Raw genomic sequence first — 24,715 nt, 5'->3', positions numbered from 1 at the left:
TTCCTTATGTAGGGTGGTTTGGATTCCCGCTGCATGTGGCAAAGGGTGAGAAAGCCTCTGAGTTGACACCCTGACTTGTGAGAGAACAGAGAACGTAAGAGCATAGTTTTTAGCATTAGAATAATACTTTTCTTCAACGGAAAAGCTATGTTTTTCCTGGTGTTGAAAGGACCTGTCCTTAGTGGAGGTGCCTAAAATTTGCTTTGGGGAGGAACCTTTTCTGAGCCTTCCCTTGAGATACTGTAAAATGTCTTCCTTTTGTAACTCAAGCAGGTAACTCCCAGGTTAAGAGTGAGTTCCAGCAGCCTGTGCATCCCAAGCCACTAAGTCCAGATGCCAGAGCCTCCGGCCTTTCTGAAAGTTCTCCTCCCAAAGCAGTGAAGGTATGATGGCAGTTTCTCTTGGAGCCTTGTAGACATTGGTTTACTAGTAGAGCTCATTGCATCTTTTATCCTTATGTTCATTATAACCTGTTTTTGCTTTCCTGGGGATGAAAATGCCAAATAAGGGCACACTTGAGCCAGTCACTTTCCCTGGAAATCTTGCTGCTTTTGCTCAGGTGTTTGAGCCAGGAGTGGGAAGCCTCACTGATACCGCTCCAGTCTGAAATCTGGAAAGCTCATGAAAGAAAACCCAAAGTTAAAGAAAATAACCTGACTTTTTTTCTTGTTAAGTCCAAATTCATAAATCTATGAATGGGTAAAAACCTATAAAAAGAGCAATATGAAAAATCTGTTAAAATCAGCCCATTGGATGGGAATGTGCAGTGTTAAAGATTTAGTGGCTCCCTGGTCTGAGGAACTTGACCATAACATGATTGGTGGTCAGCGCATTTAAAGAAAGAATGTGTGCATTCCAGTGGGGGTTGGCCAGTCCATTTGCTATAAAAATGGCCATTCAGATAACACTTACACTAGGTTATAATATTAGATGTTAAGGAATGTCCAAGATGTTTGTACCCTAGGAAAATTTTACTAGGCTACTCAATCTGTGGTCTCCTTTCATTCACTAATTTTTAAAAGCAGTATTTTCCCTTTCTATGAACAAGTAAATATTCCCATAAAAATAAACAAAGATAAAAAAAAAATCCAACACCTCTTTTAGGCTGCTCACCTAACTTGTTTTAATTGAATGCTTTGCTAATGCAGTGCTGATTTACCCACTTGGTTAATAACAAACATATCTTATACTTCTTTAGTGTCTTCCTCCTCTGGTGCTCTCTTAAGTAGCTGGGTTTTGTTTCAAAGGTTTTAACATTTGAGAGAAACTCAATAGGTAGAATTAGTTTTAAGGTGGTTTGTACTGCCTCAACCTCATGCACACATCTGCCATGTTTCTATCGCACAACTGTAGGCATGATTGGTCTCTTGATGAAAGTTCTAATGCACAGAAAGGATGGAGATACTCTGTAATGACCTAGATGGGAAAAGAATCTGAAAAAGAGTAGATATATGTATATGTATAACTGATTCACTTTGCTGTACAGCAGAAACTAACACAACATTGTAAATCAACTATACTCCAATAAAAATTAATTTAAAAAAAAACAAAGAAAGGATGGAGGTTAAGACATAGGTGAGGGTTTGGAACAAAGGGAGGAAAGGGGAGAATCCAGGAAAGGGGAGGTCAGGGGAAGAAGGTAAACATGAAAATTTTAAAGGAAGCAGAGATGTAAGAGGGGAGTAAGGTTTATTGAAAGGAACAAAAAGTGAAGAAAGTAGCAAGAGAAAGCAAGTAAATGAGGGAGAAAGAACTGAGCTGCGTGATGGAATCTGCACATGTACTTAACATGACCCTCTCTTCTGGCCTCGAAGTTCTGCTCATGCTGGCATCAGCACTTTTTTTTTTCCAGTATCTGAAGTCCAACAAAGTAGCAAATGCCACGGGGTTAATTTCTTCTCCAGCAGCAACCCTGCCCAGATGTGAGTCCTTGGGTTGTGGTTCTGGATGAAGAACAGCTAACAAAGCTGACTTGGCCATGGATTCTGTGTGACTGAGGGACTAGGGAAATTCTGTGGCTGACCTAAGAACTAAAATCTGTTCTCAAGTATATTTGAATTCTCAGTCCAGTCTTGCTTCCCTCCCTCAACTGCTGGGCCAGATCTCCTGGTCCTGGGTTGGACCTTTGGGGCTCCTCCTGACTCATACTCCAGGGTCTGAGCTGAGGAGCAGTGTGCGAAGGAATGCACCTCACTTAGGTCTTCCTGGCACACCAGGGAGAGGAGATGGAGGAAAAGCTCCCTCTGTACCTGCCCCAGATTCATGCCTGCCTCTTTGGCTCTGGTCACTCAGCAGTAGAATGCAGACAAGCCTGCTTGCACCAGACATACACCTCAGGTTTTGAACATTGTATAAAGACTGGGGTAAACTGGCCTCACTGCCTATGTTTGCCCATGGTCCAAAGCTCAAATGGTTATGGTGTACAGAGCTCGGGGTGGTACCCAATCACATCTCCACTTTATTTACAGGCCATTTATTTTCTCTTCCTCAAAGTTACTCTTTACATTCTGCAGGCAAGTATATAGATACTTTAGTGTTTATAGGAAGACCTACTGGCATAACTGGTCTTGTGGCTATAGACCATGCAACAGCAGTTGTTTCTCCAGTCTGGGAAATTACATACAGCTAAGAATAAACTTGTTCACTCAGAATAGATTTGTGGGTCCCACACATCCTGGTAAAACTGCTCCTTGGTGCCTGTGTGTTATTGAAAACAGGACATCTAAGGTAAAGACTCAATTCATTTCAAATTTTAGCTTAATAAAGTAAAAATACAGAAAACAAAAAAACACCCCTCAAATGATACTGGTCTTTAAAAGTAAGGATTTTATCTATTTTGAACACTGGCCAGATAATTCAGTTGATGAGACTTGGCACTAATGAAGTTGACGTTGCAGGTTCCTTCTCAAAATAGGTGTTCTGGATCTAGAGCTCAGTGGGCCCTGTCGGAAGGATCAGAACCTTTCAACTCAAGAGACCCAGAGATCTCTTAAGCTTTATGTCCTCCCATTTAAATAAGTTACTCCCTAAATGTTTCTGGGGGGAGGATAAGGAAGGAGATGTGACTGGCCCTGGGAACACCTACTGGTCTAGGATAGCCCTATCCCAGGTTCCTAGGCTGGTCCTGCTGATGGATGTTTAGAGAAAACATGGCAGCCTGCATGAGAGGCTGTACCCTCTGTGCCCTGTCCCTTCCTGCATGGACAGGGTAGGCAGTTTTATGCTATTTTGCAAATCTACCAGAATTATGCTAGAAGGGCATCTAGAATCTTTTCTCACTACCTACATCATTACTGCTTTCTCAGAGCACTAACCTTTCCTCTACATGTAGAGCAATCTGTTTAAGGTGTGAATATCTCCAAAATGCTTTCATAAAGAGTTTCACAGAAAGCTCGGGGAAGGGTTAAGGCTCTTCAGAGCCAGCCCAACCATTTACTATATGGTGAAGAATTTCAATTTAATTACCCAGATATTTTGTACAAATTGGAAGGAGGAAATGAAAGGCTTTTTATAGTGTTCTATCTGAGGAATGGAGGCCTGACTTCAATACAGATTTTTCTTTTGATTTCACTGTGTCTAAAAGGCTAATTAGCTTCACCATTTATGGCCAGCTGCTACCTGCTCCCCTCCCACACACAGACATGTACCCCAACTGGAGCCTTCATTAGACTAAAAAATATATATGAGACAAGAGAGTGAAAGAATGTAGATGAAGTCGTAAAAATTTATTGTAAAAAAGCTTTAAGTAAATGCTGATCTACAGAAGGCCTGTAACATCCCTCAGATGGGAAAGACATGACAGTGTTTAGGGACATCAGTTATTTATATATTATCTCACTCATTCCTGAATATCCTGAAGATATTATCTGCATATTTTAATTTGAAACAAAGTGAAGACTGTGGTTTGTTCAAAATGCTGTGGTGAAATTATGTTCATTTGGGTTAGTTAGCATCTGCTCCCTTCCCCAAAGGGTTTCCTTTAGTTATGGAAATTTATTCCAGGACAACTGAGAAAATACTCTATTGGTTTGTGAGTCGGGAATTCTGAGTTTTAATCTTAATTCTTTTATTGACTGTGCAAACTTCTATAAGGCATCTGACATCCTGGTACCTTAGTTTCTACATTTGAAAAATGGTGAGGGAGGGGAGACGAAAAAACATCTTACTAACTGAAAAAATATATTGGAAAGATAAAAAATGCCTGACATTCTAGTATTGGCAGTGTTTTAAAGGTGGCTGTGCAAGTTCAGGCATTACATGACGGCCTGGGCGGGGTGTGGGCCAGGCCTACCATAACGGTAGAGGTTTGGGCACTGACTGTGCTTCCTGCTGTCTGAATAGACATGGGGGCGATTACAGAAAAGTGGCTGAGAGCCCAGGACAGAGGAAATAAAGGGAATGCACAGCCACAGTCACTCTGACTTGGCATATTACCATGTTGGGCTCCTCTTGTCTTTATGATGTTATAAGGGCCCTTGGGCAGCTGCCGCATCAACCTTCATTAAATAATATTGAAAAGGGTGTATATAAAAAAGGAAGAGGAATAATGGGAATCTGGTAGGTCTGGCGAGGTAGAAGCTTGTGGTTAGTCAGATATTGGCGCTAGCAGTCCATTAATTTGATGTTAAGGAGAGGAATGCCTTTTCACTTGTTGTGGGTGAAGGCTCCATTCAAGAGGGAGCCACGGGGTGGGGGGGGCGGGGTCAGGTGTGGGAGGTAGAAAGACACTAAAGAATTGTTAATGAGACACTCCTTGGGTGAAGGCTATAAAAGCTCTCTTTTCTGAGCTGGTACTCTGATCTAGCCTCAGGTAGATGTGAGTGAGGCTGATTTTGCCACGATTAGCAGAGTTACTTGAAAAAGAAAGAAAATGTGGTCTTATTCTTGGATATGAGTCTGTAACTGAGTTTCAGTTCAGCTGCAGAAAAAAAAGCCCTCCAGGGCACACCAAATGCTGTGTATTCATTGAAGGTTCCTGTTTGTCTCTTCCAGCTTCTGCTTCCTGCTCCCGGTACCTAATTTCTGCTCCTGCCTTCCACTTTCCTCCTAATGTGAGCTCAACTTGCAGCTTTCTCTCAGGTTTTCCTTTCTATTCACTGGGCTGCACCCTTCTCCTACCGTGTGTTCTGTGTGTGTGTGTGTGTGTGTGTGTGTGTGTGTGTGTGTGTGTGTGTGTGTGTGTGTAACAGAGGCATGCTCTGTAGGCCTCCAGTCCCCTTTAGCAGAATAATACCCATTTCCTCCTCTACCATGGGAAATTTCTGTCTCCTGCTCTGTCTTTAGCGACCAGAATGAGCACTTATTCTCCTAAGTATTATAAATACAACATTCATCCTGCAACTGAAAAAGATTTTCAATCTGATAAGTAAATACATTTGTCCTATTAACTTTTACATTGTCTGAATTGTGATTTGTACAGCCGCTCTCCAATGGCTCCAATTGTACTATTATACCCAAATTTTATTCTGCCTTTTAATGTATTTCCTGCTTGCTAGACAAGGACCTAGTCCTTTTAGAGAAACCTAATTAAATTATGCAAGGACATCTCCACTTAGCTCCTATCTTGTTAGATGTGTCGATCCATATAAGAAAAAACAATTTCGGAATTCCTTGGCGGTCCAGTGGTTAGGACTCCAAACTCTCACTGCTGAGGGCCTGGGTTCAATCTCACAAGCCATGAGGTGTGGCCAAAGAAAAAAAAAAAAAAGCAAGAGAGAAAGAAAAAACAATTCTACAGCGAGGTCCTACTGCATAGCACAGGGAACTATGCTCAATATCCTGTAATAAACCATAATGGAAAAGAATATGAAAAAGACTATATATATGAAAAACTGAATCACTTTTCTGTACACCAGAAACCAACACAACATGGTAAATCAACTATACTTCAATAAAATAAATTTTAAGAAAAGAAAATGAAAAAACAATTCTGAGCTCCAAATAACGCCCTAATATCTGCCAGCAGCATTCAGTATAATAACATTTGATCATATTTAAATTCCTCCCTTATGCTTGGTAAACTTAAGTTGTAGCTGTGGTCTTTGATTCTTTTTTTCTTTTCGACTCTAACCCTAGGAATGGAGGGGCTGCTGTTCACACTCAGCCCTCCTTCTTCATTTTTAAATTCTTTGGTGCTATTTGGGAGCACTAATTTTATTAAACTCCCTTTTATAGATATTAACCTTTACTTCCATTTTATGCCCATTTTCTACTCTCATTTTCTGTCCAAATCTACTTGGAACACCATTCCTATTTTTGCTTTACTTCCTAGTGAATCATGTGGCAAGTGAACCAGCAGTCTGAATTTTTTTTATGGGTCTATTTTCGGATTTTTTAATCAAAATTCTGTCTTACCCATAAGCTGGTTTATCTTAGGCTTACCTTAACCATTCAGGCCCTGGGCTTTGGGACTAAATGGTATTATTTACCACCATACCGGTCTTGGCGGCAGAGGCCACCAAGGTGCCTGAAAGAGCTTCCAGGCCACCTTAACTAAAGCTGCTTCTGCATTTAGTGGTCGAGCTGTTTCTGTTGGGACAAGTCAAGAGTCACACACACCTAGGGACTTCTCACCCCCGCCTCTAGTGGCCATGTAACTATTTTTTTTTTTGGTCTTTGTTTCTGTGCGAGGGCTTTCTCTAGCTGCGGTGAGCGGGGGGCCACTCTTCATCGCGGTGCGCGGGCCTCTCACTATCGCGGCCTCTCTTGTTGCGGAGCACCAGCTCCAGCCGCACAGGCTCAGCAATTGTGGCTCACAGGCCCAGTTGCTCCGTGGCATGTGGGATCCTCCCAGACCAGAGCTCGAACCCATGTCCCCTGCATTGGCAGGCAGACTCTCAACCACTGCACCACCAGGGAAGCCCTATTTCTTATCACGTAAAAGCTTATGGTTTTGGAATTCTAGGTTTCATCAGTGCTAATACAACCTACTTTATGTAGTTTAGGACTGAGTTTACCAGCAACAGCTGTGCTCACCCCGCCCATATTCCACACTTTACAAACAGTTCATGAATCCCCATTGTGACTCACCCGCCTACCCAATACATTAGTTTTATTCTCCATTTGGTGTTTTAAAAAGATTATAGAACCTATAGCTTTATTGGGCTATGCTTTCTTCTGGAATCCTAATAAAATAGTTTGTGTCTCTTTTAAAATGTTCCATTTATGTGTCAATTTTGCTTTATTTAAAAATGTTATGTCTAGTGGATTGAGCAGTCAAGATTATATGCAGAGGGGACTGAGAGATGCTTTATCAAAGTGTCTTTTCCGAATATTAAAGAAAATGTCTCTATGTGTATAACTGAGTCACTTTGCTGTACAGCAGAGATGGGCATAACATGGTAAATCAACTCGACTTCAATAAAATAAATAAATAAATAAATAAAGATGTTTAAAGTCTTTTCCTACTTCCCAAAGCCAAATGCTTTCTCTCCTTGAAAGTTACCCCCTTCAGAATCTGGTCTTTAAAAAGTCTGTTCTGCTTCTTATTTGGCACTTGGATCAAACCATCAAACTTCTTTCTTCTGTATGTGTATTTTCTCCTCATTTCCTGTGCGTGGAATCATTGTGTGTGTGTGTGTGTGTGTGTGTGTGTGTGTGTGTGTGTGTGTGTGTGTGTGTGGTGGTTTGTCTAAGCCTTTCTCTGCAGTCCAGCCCTAGCTCCACCCATCCTCAGTGGCTGCTGCACTTATGGCAGCCAGACAATCTGGGTAAGGAATTCAGGAGAGCCTCTTGGCTTAAGAGAGTCAACCGATAGAATTGCAGTTGGCTTAGTGTTCCTCTGAGAATTGACAGACCAGGTAAGGGAGCCCTTAGATAACAAAGTAAATCCCGGGGCCCACTTCAGCAGAGTACTAACTCATCGCTGCCTTTGCTAGCTAAAGTTGTCCTTTTCTTTTCCTAGAAGTTTCAGGCACCTGCAAGAGAGACCTGCGTGGAATGTCAGAAAACAGTCTACTCGATGGAGCGTCTCTTGGCCAACAAGCAGGTGTTTCACATAAGCTGCTTCCGTTGTTCCTATTGCAACAACAAACTTAGGTAAGCCAGACCAAAACAAGCCATCTCTCTGTGTGGTTGGACCTCCAGAGGGAGTCTTTGGATTTTAGAACACTGGTACTAAAATCTGTGGTGCTAATAGTGTGTGCTGTTGAGGGCCTCTGAAGAAAGTAAAAAGTACCATTTAATGACAGGCATTTTATATCAAATGATAATGGTGTTTAGAACTTCTTGGTACTCTCACATGTTAATTTACATGTTAGGACTGAAGCTTAAATCATCTAAGTTGCAGGTAACTGCCCCTGTGACCTAATTTAGTAGAATGTTTTCCCTTGGTGTCATAGAATCATACAGTTAAGAAATCCCAAGAGGATACTTGTTGAAGCCCTTGAAATTATCCCAAACACTATGTATATGGTAAAAAGAGCAATAATAATAGATCCTGAAGGGCATATATTTTTCTGTATATTGCTTCATTTTATTTTCTGAGAAAATAATTATGTATCATTTCTTCCAAGTTACTCAAAGTATGGATATAAATGTGGCAAATTGGGGAAACATTCCGTATTAACTCATTTTAACCATAGAACCTTGGAGGAGGAAGTAACTAGGATGTCATTTCCTCCAGCCTTCCTTCCAGAGCAAGCACCCTTTCCAGCATACTGTTGAAAGATGTCCTGGCACCCGCGTGGCACTTCTGCGGGGGTTAATACCCCACTACAGCTAGTTCCAGTGTTAGCGCTAGCTTGAAAACTTTCCGTTCTGTTGAGCCAAAATGTGCCTCTGTAACTTCCACACAGTGGTTCTTTTTCTGCCCACTGTATTTTTTTCTCCAGAGCACATTTTTCTAAATTTTTGAATTTTTATATTTCTTCTGTGGAAATGCTGTTGTTTTTATACCCCCCTTTAAAATGTGTTACCCTGTGAGAGACACCAGATGTCCTAAAGGCCTGTCCAGCACTCCTGTTAGGGTAGACCGACTTCCGGCTACTGCTCACCGTTCTCCTATTAACCATAGCTTTCCTTTATTTAGTCATTGACATCTACTCAGTGCCAAGCGTTGGCAGAGCATTATACCCATTCCGGTAAAAACATGCTTTTAAATTATAACACGATTGGGAAACTAGGAGGGAGAAGACGCAACTTTTTACAAAGGAATATCATTAAACATAGTTATAGGTTAGAAATACTTAGGAAATATATGAATGATCAGAGCTAGGTGGGATTACCTAGGGAAGACTTCCTGGAAGAAGTAACTTTTTCAACAGTTTTGACAGAGGGGAGTGAAATCACTTGAAAATGGGAGCATGTACCAGGTGGAAGAATGTCTTGTGAAGGTTCAGACCTAGAATTGAGCATGTTTTTTATAAGGATAATAAAACAAATGTACTTAAAAGGACATCCTCAGTGACTGATGTGCTTTTAAAGGTATTTTTTTCACTTAGCATTTTCTGAAAATACTGGAGTTGCCAGGTTTCAGCCTACTGGTGTAAATAAGAGTATACAGCTTTGTTAACTTTATGCTCTTTTTTTTAAAAACAACAGTCTAGGAACATATGCCTCTTTACATGGGAGAATCTATTGCAAGCCTCACTTCAATCAACTCTTTAAATCTAAAGGCAACTATGATGAAGGCTTTGGACACAGACCACACAAGGATCTGTGGGCAAGCAAAAATGAAAACGAAGAGACATTGGAGAGACCAGCCCAGCTTCCAAATGCAGGGGAGACCCCTCAGAGCCCAGGGGTAGAAGATGCCCCCATTGCTAAGGTTGGTGTGCTGACTGCAAGTATGGAAGCCAAGGCCTCGTCCCCGCTGGAGAAAGAAGACAAGCCAGCTGAAACCAAGAAGTTGAGGATTGCCTGGCCACCCCCTACTGAACTTGGCAGTTCAGGAAGTGCCTTGGAGGAAGGGATCAAAGTATCGAAGCCTAAATGGCCTCCTGAGGATGAAATCAGCAAGCCTGAAGCTCCTGAGGATGTAGATCTGGATCTGAAGAAGCTAAGACGAACTTCTTCACTGAAGGAGAGAAGCCGCCCATTCACTGTAGCAGCTTCATTTCGAACCTCTTCAGTCAAGAGCCCCAAAACCTTGTCCCCACCTATCAGGAAAGGCTGGAGCATGTCAGAGCAGAGTGAGGAGTTTGGAGGAGGTGTAGTAGCAGAAAGGAAACAAATGGAAAATGCCAACGCCTCTGAGAAGAATGAGAGTGTGGAAAAAACAACCTGGCCAAACAAGGGATCTAGAGGAGAGGAGGCAGGAAGGAGAAGTAAGGAAGTTCACAGTTTTGAGATGGGGAGTGAAAATCTTATAGAAAATGGTGCAAACTTAGATGAAGGTGATAGAAACCTTCTCACACAGCAGTCTTCACTAGAACCCAAGTCTAAAAATTGGTCTAGCTTTGCAGACAACACCTCCACTAAAGAATTCACTACTCAGAATCAGAAATCCCAGGATGTGGGATTCTGGGAGGGAGAAGTAGTCAAAGAGCTCTCTGTGGAGGAACAGATAAAGAGAAATCGGTACTATGATGAGGATGAAGATGAGGAATAACAAATTGCAATGATGCTGGGCCTTAAATTTATGTTAGTGTTAGTGAGCCACTGCCCTTTATCAAAGTGATGCACAAAACAGCTGTCTTAGCATGAGCTGTAATTTATGTGGAAGTAACTTTGGAAAAGAGTTCTTGCTTCAAAAAAATCCCATACTGTGCAGCTTAAGTGAACCAATTCTAAATGCTAGATAACATTACTTAAATCCTCTCTTTTAGCAATGATGATATACACAACTGCTTTAAGGTCTTTTGGGGGTTGGGAGTGTGTGTGTGTGTGTGTGTGTATGGGGGGCGGATATTCCAGCTGATATGGTCCAGCTTCCACTGTACTCCCAAAAGACAATATGGGAATGGAGAGATGATTAGTAGTACATTGTTACACTAAAAATTCAATTGTGGAATTAGGAAACATGCAGAAGGAATTTAGGGGCCTAAACATTGTGACCGAATGCACTTTAGTATAAAGGGCACAGTTTGTATATTTTTACATGGATACCAATTTATTGTTTAGTATTCCTCTGTTAAGAGATCAAATATTTAGTCTTTTTAAAAAAAATTTAGGTTAATTTTCTTACTCTGATATATATGGGGAATTTATTGCTTGCTCCAATATATATGGGGAATTTATTGCATCCTGCTTTCTAAACCACATCCTGAACTGGATTATTGAGATATAGCATAACCATCTTTTTGGAGCACCTTTTGAGCACCCTTAGTGCTTGGAGAGATTCATTGTGTCCCAAATAAGCTATGGTATTTGCCAATGAGTTTGACTACACCCCCAAGTGATTACTTTCTTCTCTGGTGGTATCTGTGCTTCTCATAATTTACTGTAAGCTGCAATATTTTTATGAGATCTTTTGTATTGCTGTTTGCCATGTTGCATATTAGAGCAAAGTGATGAGTTTAAAGGAGGAATAACAGAAAAAAAAAAAATGCCTTAAACCACTTGAGCTCAGATCCCCAAACCCTATATTCTACTTCTGATATCCCCTTTCTGGGACACTAGTTTTTTAATACTTATAAGCTCTGAAATGTATTGATTTTTATGGCAGACAGTATTCCTAGGGTGCAATTAAACCAGTTTTAGGCCTTTTTTGGGAGATGGTTTTCTAGTATTAAGGTTTTTGGAACAATATAAACTTGAGTACATTTGTTGTACATAATTGATATTCCAAATTGTATGTTGGGGGAGAGAGGTGTTTTAAGGTATAGGCTTTTCTTTATACTGCATTTTTAGAGATTTAGCTCTGATATTTTTTAGAGATGTAAAATATTCTGCTTTCTTACAGTCTTGCTTACTCTGAAAAATTTTTATTCAATAAAGCTTTTAATTTACACTTGAACTTTTCAATGTTCCTTTTCCATTATTATTTTACATTGTTACAGTCTCTCAGGACCTGCTTTTACCTTAGCAGTTTGGGTAGAAAAGGCAGATGGGTCTGATGGGTATCAATTGAAGAGACATGCAATGTATACCTCTCACCACTAGGTGGTGGTGTTGGGCTGATCTTAGGCTTTCATCCTCCTAGAAAACAAATTTTTCTTGAAAATTGAAAGCAACTTGGCAAGAGAATTATTGTGTACATTCAAAATGAGCTGTTTGTTTTACCAATTCAAAATGCAGTGGTGGTTTTTTATTGTTAATTGTACTCCGCATTTAATAATTTACCTTACAAGTATACCTAAATGCTAAATGGAATTTCCAAATGCCTCTGCTGAAAATGGACTTGTTTTCTACCCTGGGCAGAGGCATAGTTGGTTGTTTGATTTCCTTGCTTGCAGAGGCAACTGCCCCAATTAAGGTACCTTTTTTAATGGGAGTGTAGATTTCCTTGGAGATAGAAATACTTTTTGAGTCATCTGTTAACATTTTCCAGGGTCACTGGGTGTTCCAACATCTTGCCTGGTCTTCTAAGTGCATGTCCGGGTACTACTATCTGCTCTTGGCCCCAACACAGGCTGAAGTCATTTAGAAAGCCCTGTTCACTGAACAGTTAATCCAGAAGTTCCTGCTGACATTTATAAACTATCCAATCTTGGCTTGAGTTTAGCTATCTTTACTCTGTGACTCACTGCTTGCTGCTCTAACCCATCCACATTGTACTCCCTGTATCTACTAACCTTATACAAAAAGTCTGAGTGCCTATGGCTGGCATTAATGGGTATCAGTTGAGTATGTCACCATATATCAGGTACTTGGGGGCTGAGATTACCCTTGGAAGAACTCCTTTCTGTGCCTTTCAAGGGCTAAGATAGACATAGGTACAGACAGTAGAGACAAGAATTAGCTCCATAGTCAATATAATAAAAGGATATTCTTATCAAGAGAATGACCAGATAACACTAAACATTCTTAGAAAACAAAAGAACCTACAGCCAAATAAAAAGTGCTTATCATTTATTCTCTCAGCTCTCTAAATGAAGGCAACTTGTTGGACTATGTCAATGTTGACAATAAGATGATGTGAATTTTTCTGTTGGTAAAGCAGGAAAAGGGGCCAGCTTGGGACTTGAGATGGTTAAGGAGACTCTGTCCATGACTGCTACAGGGGCCAACTTAGTTCTTTTACCAGCTTGCTGGTCAGATCACTCCTGACCAAAGTGAAACCTGTACTAAATTTGCTTTCATTACATATTTTGTCAGCAATATGTTTTCTAACAGTCAAGAGGTTGAGAAATGGTACACATGTGTTTTTCTGGGAATAGATCTTGAGACCAAGATCATTGTGTGTTGGCCTCTGCATGCTAAGTTAGCATGTTCTTTGTTCCTTGGGGCTCTGCTTTGAATTCCCATGGGATTAGAGAGAGATTACTTCTTTTATTTATTTATTTATTTATTTAGGCCACACCACACGGCATGTGGGATCTTAGTTCCCCAACCAGGGATCGAATCCATGCCCCCTGCAGTGGGGGCATGGAGTCTTAACCACTGGACCACCAGGGAAGTCCTGTGAGTTTACTTCTTTTAAAACGTATCTTGAACATAGGGTAGTTACCATTAAGCTATTTCTGGGTTTGGACGAAAATGGCTTCAGGCAGTGTGGTTCTCAGACCAGCAGCAGTGGCATGACCTCTGAGTTTGTTAGAAATGAGAAATGCACATTCATGGGCCTACCCTGAACCTCCTGAATCAGAATCTCTTTGGATGGAGCCCAGAAAACTTTTAGCAAACCCTCCATGTGGGAGATGAGAGAAGCTAATGTCTGAGCTGTGGCACACTAAGGTTTGAGAACCACTGAACTAAAGCAGACCTTCTAGTCTACTCCTTAAGGTGGCTCCTTTCTTTTTCTCTTCTTTCTCTACCTTTGAAACTCTTTATCTTCTGCTGCAAGCATGCCTACTAGTATAAAGATACTCTGTCCTTGGACAAGATTAGTTCTTTAATCTTTTTTCAGATCATTCTAGGTAGCCTGTGGTAATTAACCTTGTAGCCAGGTTTGAACGGTTGGCACCCAGGGTTCAGCATTCTCCAGCAGTTGAGGGACAATTTAGAATTCAATGTTTTGAAGGTTTCTTGTCTATGGCTCCCCTCCCTGTTTATGTAGATCCACAAAAGCGTTCAATGTTCAATGTGGAAATCTAAAATTAAGGAGCTTTATAGGATAAAGCCTCAGGGTTCTGGAATCTAAAGACTTTCTAGTTCAGAAGCTCAGCTCTACCACTTGTTTATATAGCCTCGGGCAAGCTGCTCTCTGGACCTCAGTTAACTCATCCATAAAATAGTAAATAAAACACCTACTTCATAGAATGAGGAAGTTAAATAATGTGTGTAAATGTTCAGTGCAGTACCTGGCATATAGTAAACCTCATTAAACATTGGCCATCATCTACTTTTCTTTTTCCTTTATATTTTCCTTTGGATATCTTCCATTTCCTTTTCCCCATGAGAAGAATAAAAGGATTTTTAAAAGTCCATTTTGAGGGATATACAAGGACAGGGGGTTGAGATCGTGGAGGGGCACGAAGAGAGAAAAAGGGTGGGGAGCAAAAAGAACGCTGCTAGTAGGCGGGACCATTTGAGATGGCGATAAACCCTAGTGAGAGATGGGGGCTGTGAGGGAGCGGGGAGAGAGAGAGCGAGAGAGAGGTATGGCCTTCCAGGGAGCAGGAACAGCTTAAGCTGGCTGGACTGAGAAGAATGTCCCCATAAGGGAGCTATGCCTGAAATAAGGGGTGTAGCCGTAGCTGGACGGGAGAGTGAGGGAGGAGGAAAATCTTGGCCGAAACCGGTAGCAAAAAGGGGCGGCACAAGCGTTGACTGGCTGTGCGGGGTGGGACCAGGGCTGGGTGGAGGCGGGGCGGGAAAAGGAGGGGCGTGGCCGGGGTCGGAGGGCGGAGTCCCGAGGAGAGACGACCGGGGAGGCTGCGGTGAGGGAGGTGGGCGGGGAGGCGGGATGGGCGGTGAAGAAGCCCGGCCCCGCAGAGGAGGCGGGCTGAGACGTGACGGGGACAAGAAGGGGCCGGAAGGGGGTGGCCGCCGGTCCGGCCCCGCCCCGGGGCCGCCTCCCCGCGGGTTCCGTTGGCCGTGGCGGCAGCTGAAGCTGTGGCGGCGGTGGCCGCGGGGTGGGCGTAAGATGGCGACAACGGCGGCGGGAGCCCTGGGCCTGCTGTGGGGCTGGCTGTGGAGCGAGCGCTTCTGGCTGCCCCAGAACGTGAGCTGGGCCGACCTCGAGGGGCCAGGCGACGGCTACGGCTACCCGCGGGCCCGGCACATCCTCTCGGTGTTCCCGCTGGCGGCGGGCGTGTTCTCCGTGAGGCTGCTCTTCGAGCGGTGAGAGCCCGCGGGCGAGCCGCGCGAAGGGCTGTGGGCGCGGGCTGGTGAAGCCGGCCCGGGGGGAGAGGCGGAGGTCGAGGACCGGAAGACGAACTGCAGGGGAAGCCCGGAAGCAGGGGGCTGGGAGAGCCTGGGCCGCGCGCGGGATGCTCCGAGGGTGGCCGAGGTGGTCGTGGAGCCTAGGTAAAGACAGGGAGTTTGGGACTCGGACATTGAAAGAGTGAGAGTCGAAGGGGACACTGGACCCATTCAATTTGAGAGCCCGGGGTGGGTGTCTCATAGGCCTCTCCCCAACCTCCAAGGATTCTGCAGACCAAGAAACAGGTTGAGTGTGAGCTGCGACCGAGAACCCGAGGCGGGAAACAAGAAAGGGCTGCCAGAACCAGAACTAGTTGGGGGCATGGAAGCTGAAGGGTCGGCGCAAGAGCCAGACGTTCCAAGCCGAAGGAATGGGTTCATGGGAAGATAAGATTTGTGAGGGCACTTTAGTTCCAGAGAGTTGAGGGGCACAGGATTAGTTAGGCCCTAAGCCTTGGTTCGTCACACCGCATGGACGCGCGCGCGCGCGCGCGCGTGTGTGTGTGTGTGTGTGTGTGTGTGTGTGTTTCAATAAAATTCTGCCAGAGCCCGTAAGAGAGTAGAAACCTGGTAGGGATAGGGTGTGGTGGAGCCTGAGGCTTCCAGAGTATGGAAAGGTGTCAAATTAGTTGCAGAACAGGCCTTGGAGGCCTGAAATGGAAGGAGGAGTGGTCATGTTGAAAGGATGGAGAGCCTTAAGGCGTATGAGACAACAGCTGTATTGAGACAACAGCTGTATTGAGACAACAGCTGTATTGAGCCAGCTTCTAAGTGACCATGTGTTCTTGACAAAAAGTGTTTTCACTTTTCATTGAGTGAGCGGCTCCTGTCTGCTGTCTAAGATAAAGATATTCATTGAGGACTTGTGGTGGTGATTTTACAATGTGGACTTATAGCTGTGAGTGATTTTGATCGAGTCTACTCATACCCCGGGAAAGGTGACTTCTTTCTGCATAGGTCTCAGGTAATGAGGATGGCACTTTGACGTCTTTTGTTCCTTTGGCCTATAGAGCAGGAATGCCCTTTCCTGGACGGGACTATATTGCAGATAGACTACTCTGTTACTGTCTGAAAATCTAATATTATCTGTTTTGGATTACTTCTTTGATTTGCCTACTACTTCTGACACATAAATCTTTCAAAATATATGTTATATGTTTCCCACCATTCATCCATTATTTAACAGTGTTTATGTATTGTCGTCAAAGTGCTGTGCCAGAAGTTTAAGTATAGTCATTGTATTAAGTATTCCTGGGGTGGAGGCACAAACCGCTTGTCCCTCTTAGGAGTAACCTAGGTCCAGGTACTCTCCACCTTCGCATCTGTATATGAGAGCTAAAAAAAAGAGAAAGACAGTATAATGACTGAAAAGGAAAATACACAATTCAGGAGAGAAAAAAAAAGTTCATTGTCCTAGGAAAAGATTCTCTGCTTTTCATATAAATATATACTAATATGGAAATTTCCCCAAGTTAGTGGTAAGAGGAACTAGCTTGTTGCTTCTAAACACTCATTTTATATAAGCTTGCATGTATATATATATCTTCAGATTTCCCAGGAGTGCCCCCAGGTGACTGTGAAGACAGACATATCCCCTGGCACAGCCACTGGAAAGGATCCTTTTTACCTGTGGGAATTCTATCTGAATGTTTCTGTGGTGCTCCAGTGTCAGGGGAGAAGGGGTGGATGGGAATACTGATGTGAAAGCATTCTAGCATGATATTCCTTGGCTAGTAAGGACAGGTACCTTGTTCATGTCATGTTTGACCTTAGGAAAGTTTAAGCCTAGAAGCAGTCTTGCTACTTTGATTTCTCTTTAAGACCTACCACTTTAGTTAGCAATAGAAATTACAGCTGGATTACGAGTTCTTCTCTTACTGTGCTGGACTTCCGTAAAGGTAATGGAAGCCACTTTTAGAGTATAGAAAAAGATATATCAGAAATATTGGTTCAGTTATTCTCTTTCCTACATTTTCTCCTTTCTCAAATCCTAACTACTTAGTTTCTAAAAGTGATTCATATAATAATCATAAACTGTTAAGAGCTAGAACTCCAACCTCCATTTATATAAATAGTAAACTAAGGCTTAGAAACATTTTGCAGCTTTTCAGAGGCTGCATACTCACCTGGGGGAGGAGGTAGAACCAAGATCCAGAGTGTTTTCCCCAGCCCCATTCTCTTTCCACTGTATGATGTGGACACTTTTCATATTCCTTAAAACCCCCTTTCAAGAGTTAAGATTTAACCTGCCATTCCTACTATTCTAGGATTTGGAGAACAAATCCATGTACATCTTATTCTTGGTTATTTAATGTAATGTATTTGACCTGAAATTTGCATTTTTTGTTTCAAATTGTTCTGCATATATTAATGTCTTACACTATGCCCTTTGATAAATTATCTCTGTGTTGTTTTAAGAATATCCTAAAGAAAAAATACAGAGTTTACAGTTTATCCTTACTTTCTCTTTCTTCTCATCAACCACACCAAGCATTTGTTTATTTTATTATTATTATTTTATAATTTTATTTATTTATTTATTTATGGCTGAGTTGGGTCTTCCTTGTTGTGTGCAGGCTTCCTCTAGTTGCGGTGAGCGGGGGCTACTCTTGGTTGGGGTGCGCTGACTTCTCAATGCGGTGGCTTCTTGTTGCGGAGCACGGGCTCTAGGCGTGCGGGCTTCGGTAGTTGTGGCACGTGGGCTCAGTAGTTGTGGCTTGAGGGCTCTAGAGTGCAGGCTCAGTAGTTGTGGCTCACGGGCTTAGTTGCTCCGTGGCATGTGGGAGCTTCCTGGGCCAGGGCTTAAACCCGTGTCCCCTGCATTGGCAGGCTGATTCTTAACCACTGCGCCACCAGGGAAGTCCCCATTTTATTCTTTAAGTTCCCACATTCCCTGGAGAACTGTAGCCTCATCTGATAGGGACGATTTGAAAAGCCACCTGACCATATATTAATGTGTCTAGCTATTTCGCTAAAGAACTGCATATAGGAGATTATTACTTACTGAAGAATAGAGGCTTTTTCCTTTGTGGGACTCTGCTAAGTGGTTGCATTATGGTGGCCTGCACCTTGCAAAATACCTTAGATGTGGCATGTGGTCAGTAAATTCTGATTGAATGTTTGAGAAGGGTCCACCCTTGTCTACTCAGATGCCCAGAGGAGTAACCGGAATCTAGATCTTCAACATGAAATAGATGTTTGGCTTGACTGAGAGACAAAACTATAATTCCTTTGTTTCTGTTAAATTTCACCATACTATATTTGCATGCTGTGCACCTTTCTGCAGTTTCTTTTTCTTTTTCCCCACCCCCGATGCACACACTCATGCTACCCTATACCCTATCAAAAGAGAGATAAGAAACTCTTCCACCTGTTCTTGAAAACTTCTTTTAGGGCTTCCCTGGTGGCGCAGTGGTTAGGAATCCGCCTGCCAATGCGGGTTCGTGCCCCGGTCCGGGAAGATCCCACATGCCGCGGAGCGGCTAGGCCCGTGGGCCACAACTACTGAGCCTGTGCGTCTGGAGCCTGTGCTCTGCAACGGGAGAGGCCGCGACAGTGAGAGGCCCGCGCACCGCGATGAAGAGTGGCCCCCGCTCGCCACAACTGGAGAAAGCCCTTGCACAGAAACTAAGACCCAACACATCCAAAAATAAATAAATAAATAAATTTATAAAAAATTAAAAAATAAAAAAAAACTTCTTTTAATATTACACTGATGATTGAGACCTGAGGGAATGAATAGTCCAAGCTAGGTCTGCCGTGTCTTACTTAAATTGGATCTTAAAGATAAAATTGTTTGAAATTTAATATCTAGTCCCTGAGCACTTATTCCTTGGGATCAAGTATGAGCTTGAGACTTAATATTGATATCATCAGAGCTACATAGGCTCATTTATTTTGAATATGGTATTGCAATAGGAGCTTTATGTTGCCAGGAGAAAATTGTTTTGTGAATTATACAGGAGATAGATTAGTGCTCTCCTTGCTGCTCGTTCATTATTCCAGTCCCCTCTTCTCTCCTGTTACTTCCAAGGCAACCTCACTGGCATGTCTAAGGAACTTTCTCAATACCATTCTCTGGCACAGGGGACTAACAGACTCACTTACTGGCCTATCTTGTAACTAGAAACAAGAGCAGTGACTCATTTTTTTGTGCACATTTCTTAACCACTCATTTCATCTTCCTCTTGTAAACCTTGCTACCTCTGCTGCATGCTGCCTTTTTTTTTTTTTTCCTGTTCTTCCCCACTTCTGCCAAGTGGAGGAAGAAGAACCTTTTTCCTCTTCCTGACAGACCTGCTGCCTTCCTTCTAGGTCCATGTCATGTCACAACATTGTGACCCAGTTATTAGTAGGTCCTCCAGACTGGAGAGGGGCATTGGGAGGAATGGACATAGCTGCTGACTAGGTTGTAAGGGAGATTGCCCATTCCACTACATCCCTGAAGGTATTCTGTTGGGCCTTATTGAATTGTAAATCACAGAATTAAGTCAGGTTTGCAGATCCAGCAGAGTGAGATTGAAAAAGATGGTCACATGGCTCTGCCCTTATCTAAGAACCCACCTCTTACTAAGCTCCAGATGATCAGAAGCCTCATGTGTCCCTCCTCTCTCCTGGAAAAATTTCCCCAGCCCTTTCTGTGCAGTGGGTGTTGATGCTCTGCAGACAACCCTGAATACTGTCATGACTGAGGTCAGGTTCCTGGCTTACCCCTGGAGACAATATATTTCTCACAGAAAAGAAACATGTCAGATATTTTTGCTTTAGCCACTTCCTGATTCAGAAAACTAGGGTCTCCTAGCTGGGTAAAGAGGAAATTAATGGGGAGAAGAGGAGGCATCAAGTGAACTCTGTACCCTCCTTATAGAGTGGGGAGGGGGAGATGTACCTATTTTGGCTTCCTCACCAGAGGTAGTTTTAGGCAGATAAAGCTGCTTTCTAAAGAATTCACTGAGTTATGGGCTCTTTGTGGTCGAATCCACTCCTACTTTATCTTTGGGGAAGTTAATTGAGGTGTTGCTGCAAAAGGAGTTAACCATAGTCACTTCTAACTAAAAAAAAAATCTGAAACTGGTTTTCCTAGATGCAAAGGCAGTTTTCCTAGATATGAATTCTCTCTGAATTATCTAGTACTGTGGTTTCCAGTATAGGAACCACTAGATAGTACAGTAGCTACTAGCTTTTGGGGATTTCAACTGTGACTGGTCAGCATTGAGATGTGTTCTAAGTGTAGAATACACACTGGATTTTGAAGACTTAATGCAGGAAAAAAAATGTAAACTATCTCAATTTTTAACATTGATTACATATTGACATGATAGTATTTTGGATATATCGGGTTAAATAAAGTATATTATCAAAATTAATTTCACCTGTTTCTTTTTTACTTTTTTTAAAGTGCCTATCAGAAAATTTAAAATTACATATGTGGCTCACATTATTTCTATTGAGCGGTGCTGATGATAGTGATTCAAATAAGTATTAATAACCAAGAAGAGAATTTTAATGTAGATTCACATTTGATTTATTTTTTATTTTTTTAAATTTATTTTAAAGTATGTTTTTTAAAAATATTTATTTATTTAATTTTTTTTTGTCTGCATCAGTCTTAGTTGCGGCCTGCAGGATCTTTCGTTGTGGTGCACGGACTTCTCTCTAGTTGTAGTGTGTGGGTTTTCTCTCTCTAGTTGTGGCGCGGGGGCTCCAGAGCACATGGGCTCTGTGGTTTGTGGCATGCCAGCTCTCTAGTTGAGGCACGCAGGCTCAGTAGTTGTGGCATGCTGGCTTAGTTGCCCCGTAGCATGTGGGATCTTAGTTCCCCGACCAGGATCAAACCCGTGTCCCCTGCATTGGAAGGCGGATTCTTTACCACTGGACCACCAGGGAAGTCCCTGATTTTGTTTTTAAGCACCAGAAGGTGATTAGTCCTGAGTATATTGGACCAGGTTTTAAACAGTGGGGCTTTCTAAAAAATTATAGAATAATGGGATTTTTAAAATGTAAATCATTTTCTGAATGATTTAAATGACTAGTTATAGTCTATTTTGAGTAACTGTCGATTAACAGTGCCTTCTAGCCAAGTATTGCTCTGGAGTTTTTTTCTTCTGCATATATTTCCTAAGTCCAGTAGTTAATGATGTGTAAACAAATAAGTTTGTCAAGTAGTTCATTGTACATGAGGTGCTACACAGCCCTGATAAGGCAATGAGAATAATCAAACTATTGTATTTTTCTCAAAACTATGGAGTTTCTTAAAAAGGGTATATATCTTGTAGTCTTTAGTTCTGGGGTAGTGTCAGCATTTGTAAGAAGTCTCAATTATAGGCACAAAGGGTCTCAAACTAAATCAGATTGTTGTGGTTGTGTTTAATACTTCTTGGGGAAATCTACAGTTATAGACTGAAATTAGTTAACTTGAATTTCTACTGATTCTCCGGAAATCATTGACCTCCTACATGTAGCTGGTAGGTTATCTGATGACCCAGGAGGACAGGTGGCCACATTTCCTTGAAACGCTTTACCTTTTAGTTGAGAATTAAGTTTTTACCCATTTGTTCATCTGTTCATTCTTCAACAATTATTCATTGGGAGCTTAGTATATGCCAGATATCAAACTAAGTGCCAAGGGTAAAAAAGTAAGTCATGGTGTCTACCTGCAGGAAGAGAGCAAGAAAACCAGTGGTTAAAATAGAGTGTAATGAATGTATGCACAAGGTTAAGTCATGGGAATTTGGAAGAGGTGGATTCGGTTCCTTTTAACAGTTATTAACTGAAATACAGGCTTAATGTCCCACTGACAAACACTTGTTTCTTGAATTATGAAGGATGGTAAAAACTTCTTAAGAAAGAGCTTTTTGTTAACCTTTTTCTCTAATCCACCTCTTATTCAACATGCATGCATTTGTGTTCCTACTTTAAGCAAATGCATTAAGTAGTATAATTACTCACCCATTAAAAAGATAAATATGTTTAATGAAAGAAATGTATGTAGGTAGTTGGAGGAGTTCTTAAACAATGAGAGTCTTAGGGACCTCCAACTGTTCTCCAGCCATACTTTGAGAACTGCTGCTACTTGCTGCTCTATAGCAAGTAAAATATTCATTAGCTACTGTATAATAAAGCTACCACTTAGTCTTAAATTAGTTTGTGTCTGTGAAGCATTTTAAATACTTATATACTCTAAGTAATTCTTATTATCTCACGACTTACTTCTCTCATAATAAGGTAAGGTGTAAGCAGAATGCTGATCCTTCTTTCTCATCACAGTACCAAGTAGGTTCATCAGATTGCACAGTTATTAGTCATCTTAATTCTTTAAGGCCCTCTTATAGGTCTAAGTGAAGATAACAAATTGGCCAATTAAAAAAAAATAGTCCTTAAAAAAACCTGCAAAGATTACTTGCGCACTGACCATGCAAGAAATGTTGGATTTGGTGGTATAGGTGTCCTTGAGAAGTGCAGTACCTTGTACACAGCAAGCATATATGTGTACAACAAATGTATATGACACATTTGCTTGTACATAGCAAATCCTGTCCTCTTAAGAATTTACTCAGAAAAATACACTGATGTGCATGCATATGTATAGGGAATATACAAAATAATATATGGTTGGGAGTCAACAGCACATAAGTGAATAAATAGTATAATTTAGTAATTCTTGAATCTTTTGTTCTCAGCATTTTTTTTTTTTTACTCTTAAAAATTATTGAGGATCCCAAGGATTTTTTGTAGATGTAGGTTACATATACCTCTCAATTTTTTCATATTTGAAATTGAAATCGAGACATTTAAGAAATATATTTATTATTTCATTAAAAATAACAAAAATAGGACTTCCCTGGTGGCGCAGTGGTTAAGAATCTGCCTGCCAATGCAGGAGACACGGGTTTGATCCCTGGTCCAGGAAGATCCCACATGCTGCGGAGCAACTAAGCCCGTGCGCCACAATTACTGAAGCCCACGTGCCTAGAGTCCGTGCTCCGCAACAAGAAAAGCCACTGCAATGAGAAGCCCGCGCACCGCAAGGAAGAGTAGCCGCCACTCGCTGCTACTAGAGAAAGCCCGCGCGCAGCAACAAAGACCCAAGCAGCCAAAAATAAATTAAAAAAAAAAAAAAGCCTATTACGTGTTAACATAAATAACATTTTTGAAAGATAATTTTCTAAACAAAAAAATATTCAGAGGAAAACATTGATTTTATATTTTTGCAGATCTCTTTAATGTCTGGCTTAGTAGAAGATAGGTGGATTCTCCTTGCCAGCTTCTACATTCAACCCCTTGTGATATGTTGTTTTGGTTGAAGTGTATAAATAAAAGCTGGCTTTACACAGATATGTTATTGGAAGGGGGAAGTATTTTATCTTTGATACTACACCAGAACACAAGGAGTAGTTTCTTAGAGGTTGGTTAGAATCTGAAACCATATCAATGAGCTTTCCACTCATGTTAAAATCCACTGGTCTGTCTTACACTTTGAATGGACATCATGTATTGGTCACTTGAAAAATACTAGTTCACTAAGTTATACAGATATCCTAAATGCTAATACATTTCATTACACAGTATTAAAAAATCATATAGTTAATCTCACTTTAACAATCTCATCAGAAAAACCTTGAAGTATTGGGACGTTGTCAAGCTCAAAGGCAGATATATGGTCTCTAAACTTCTAATTTTCACTTGAAAGCTTGAATTTTATCAATGGCAAGAGTGTTTGTTTTTTGAAATGACAGGCTTATTTCATTCATTTTTAAAAAAATGTCTCTGAAATACCCAGTTCCTGAATAACCGTAGTTTGTCTGTCAGTCATTCTTTTGGGTAAAAATGGTGTTCTTTGTAAAAAGTGATTTTAGTTCAGCATACAACTCAATCAGTCAAACAAGTGCATTTCTTTGAGACAACCGTATCCGTTGGTATGCAATAAAAGTGCCTTCTGTGTACTTCCCATTTTATCACAGAATACTTTTTAAGAATGTACTCAAGGGTTGGCATTTAATAAAATTAATCATTTGTATTGCTTCATCAAGGACATTCTTTAGTGAAACTGGCTTTGTTGTTGTTGTTGTTGTTAAGTAAGAGGCTATAGCAAGAAAGAATACAATAACTACTACTGCAGTTTGGTGCCACTGCCCTGATTTGTGCTCAGCTTCCATAAATTTATCCACCATTGGTTTTTTTGCATCATCATTGTAAATATCAACACCATAACAAAGGCAAATGTCTTAATATTATTACGAAAATAGTTTTGACTTTATGAGCCCCCAGTGAGTATCTCAGGGATGCTCTGGGGTCTGTGGACCATACAGAC

At 41.5% G+C, this 24,715-nt stretch overlaps 2 protein-coding genes across 8 annotated transcripts in view; both read left to right on the top strand.

Moving 5' to 3' along the window:
* Positions 1 to 11,896, top strand: part of LIMA1 (LIM domain and actin binding 1) — an 86,170-nt gene extending 74,274 nt beyond the window's left edge. For 2 of the 4 annotated variants that reach the window (XM_082352389.1, XM_082352390.1), the window contains exons 9-11: positions 274 to 383; positions 7,904 to 8,037; positions 9,541 to 11,896. In XM_082352389.1, coding sequence (XP_082208515.1) covers positions 274 to 383; positions 7,904 to 8,037; positions 9,541 to 10,549 — 1,253 coding nt within the window. In that variant the 3' untranslated portion in view covers positions 10,550 to 11,896. Of the gene's footprint in view, positions 1 to 270; positions 384 to 7,903; positions 8,038 to 9,540 lie in introns of all 4 variants that reach the window. The other 2 variants (XM_082352387.1, XM_082352388.1) reach the window with 1 other exon arrangement.
* A 3,090-nt stretch (positions 11,897 to 14,986) lies between these two features.
* The window catches only part of CERS5 (ceramide synthase 5), a 38,567-nt gene continuing 28,838 nt past the window's right edge, over positions 14,987 to 24,715 (top strand). The window contains exons 1-2 of one of the 4 annotated variants that reach the window (XM_082352490.1): positions 15,222 to 15,324; positions 22,630 to 22,677. In XM_082352490.1, coding sequence (XP_082208616.1) covers positions 22,646 to 22,677 — 32 coding nt within the window. In that variant the 5' untranslated portion in view covers positions 15,222 to 15,324; positions 22,630 to 22,645. Of the gene's footprint in view, positions 15,325 to 22,629; positions 22,678 to 24,715 lie in introns of all 4 variants that reach the window. The other 3 variants (XM_082352487.1, XM_082352489.1, XM_082352488.1) reach the window with 3 other exon arrangements.

Source organism: Balaenoptera borealis, assembly GCF_965194805.1.
Source record: "Balaenoptera borealis genome assembly, chromosome: 13".
NCBI lineage: Eukaryota > Metazoa > Chordata > Mammalia > Artiodactyla > Balaenopteridae > Balaenoptera > Balaenoptera borealis.
This window is presented reverse-complemented; position numbering and strand designations above follow the sequence as displayed.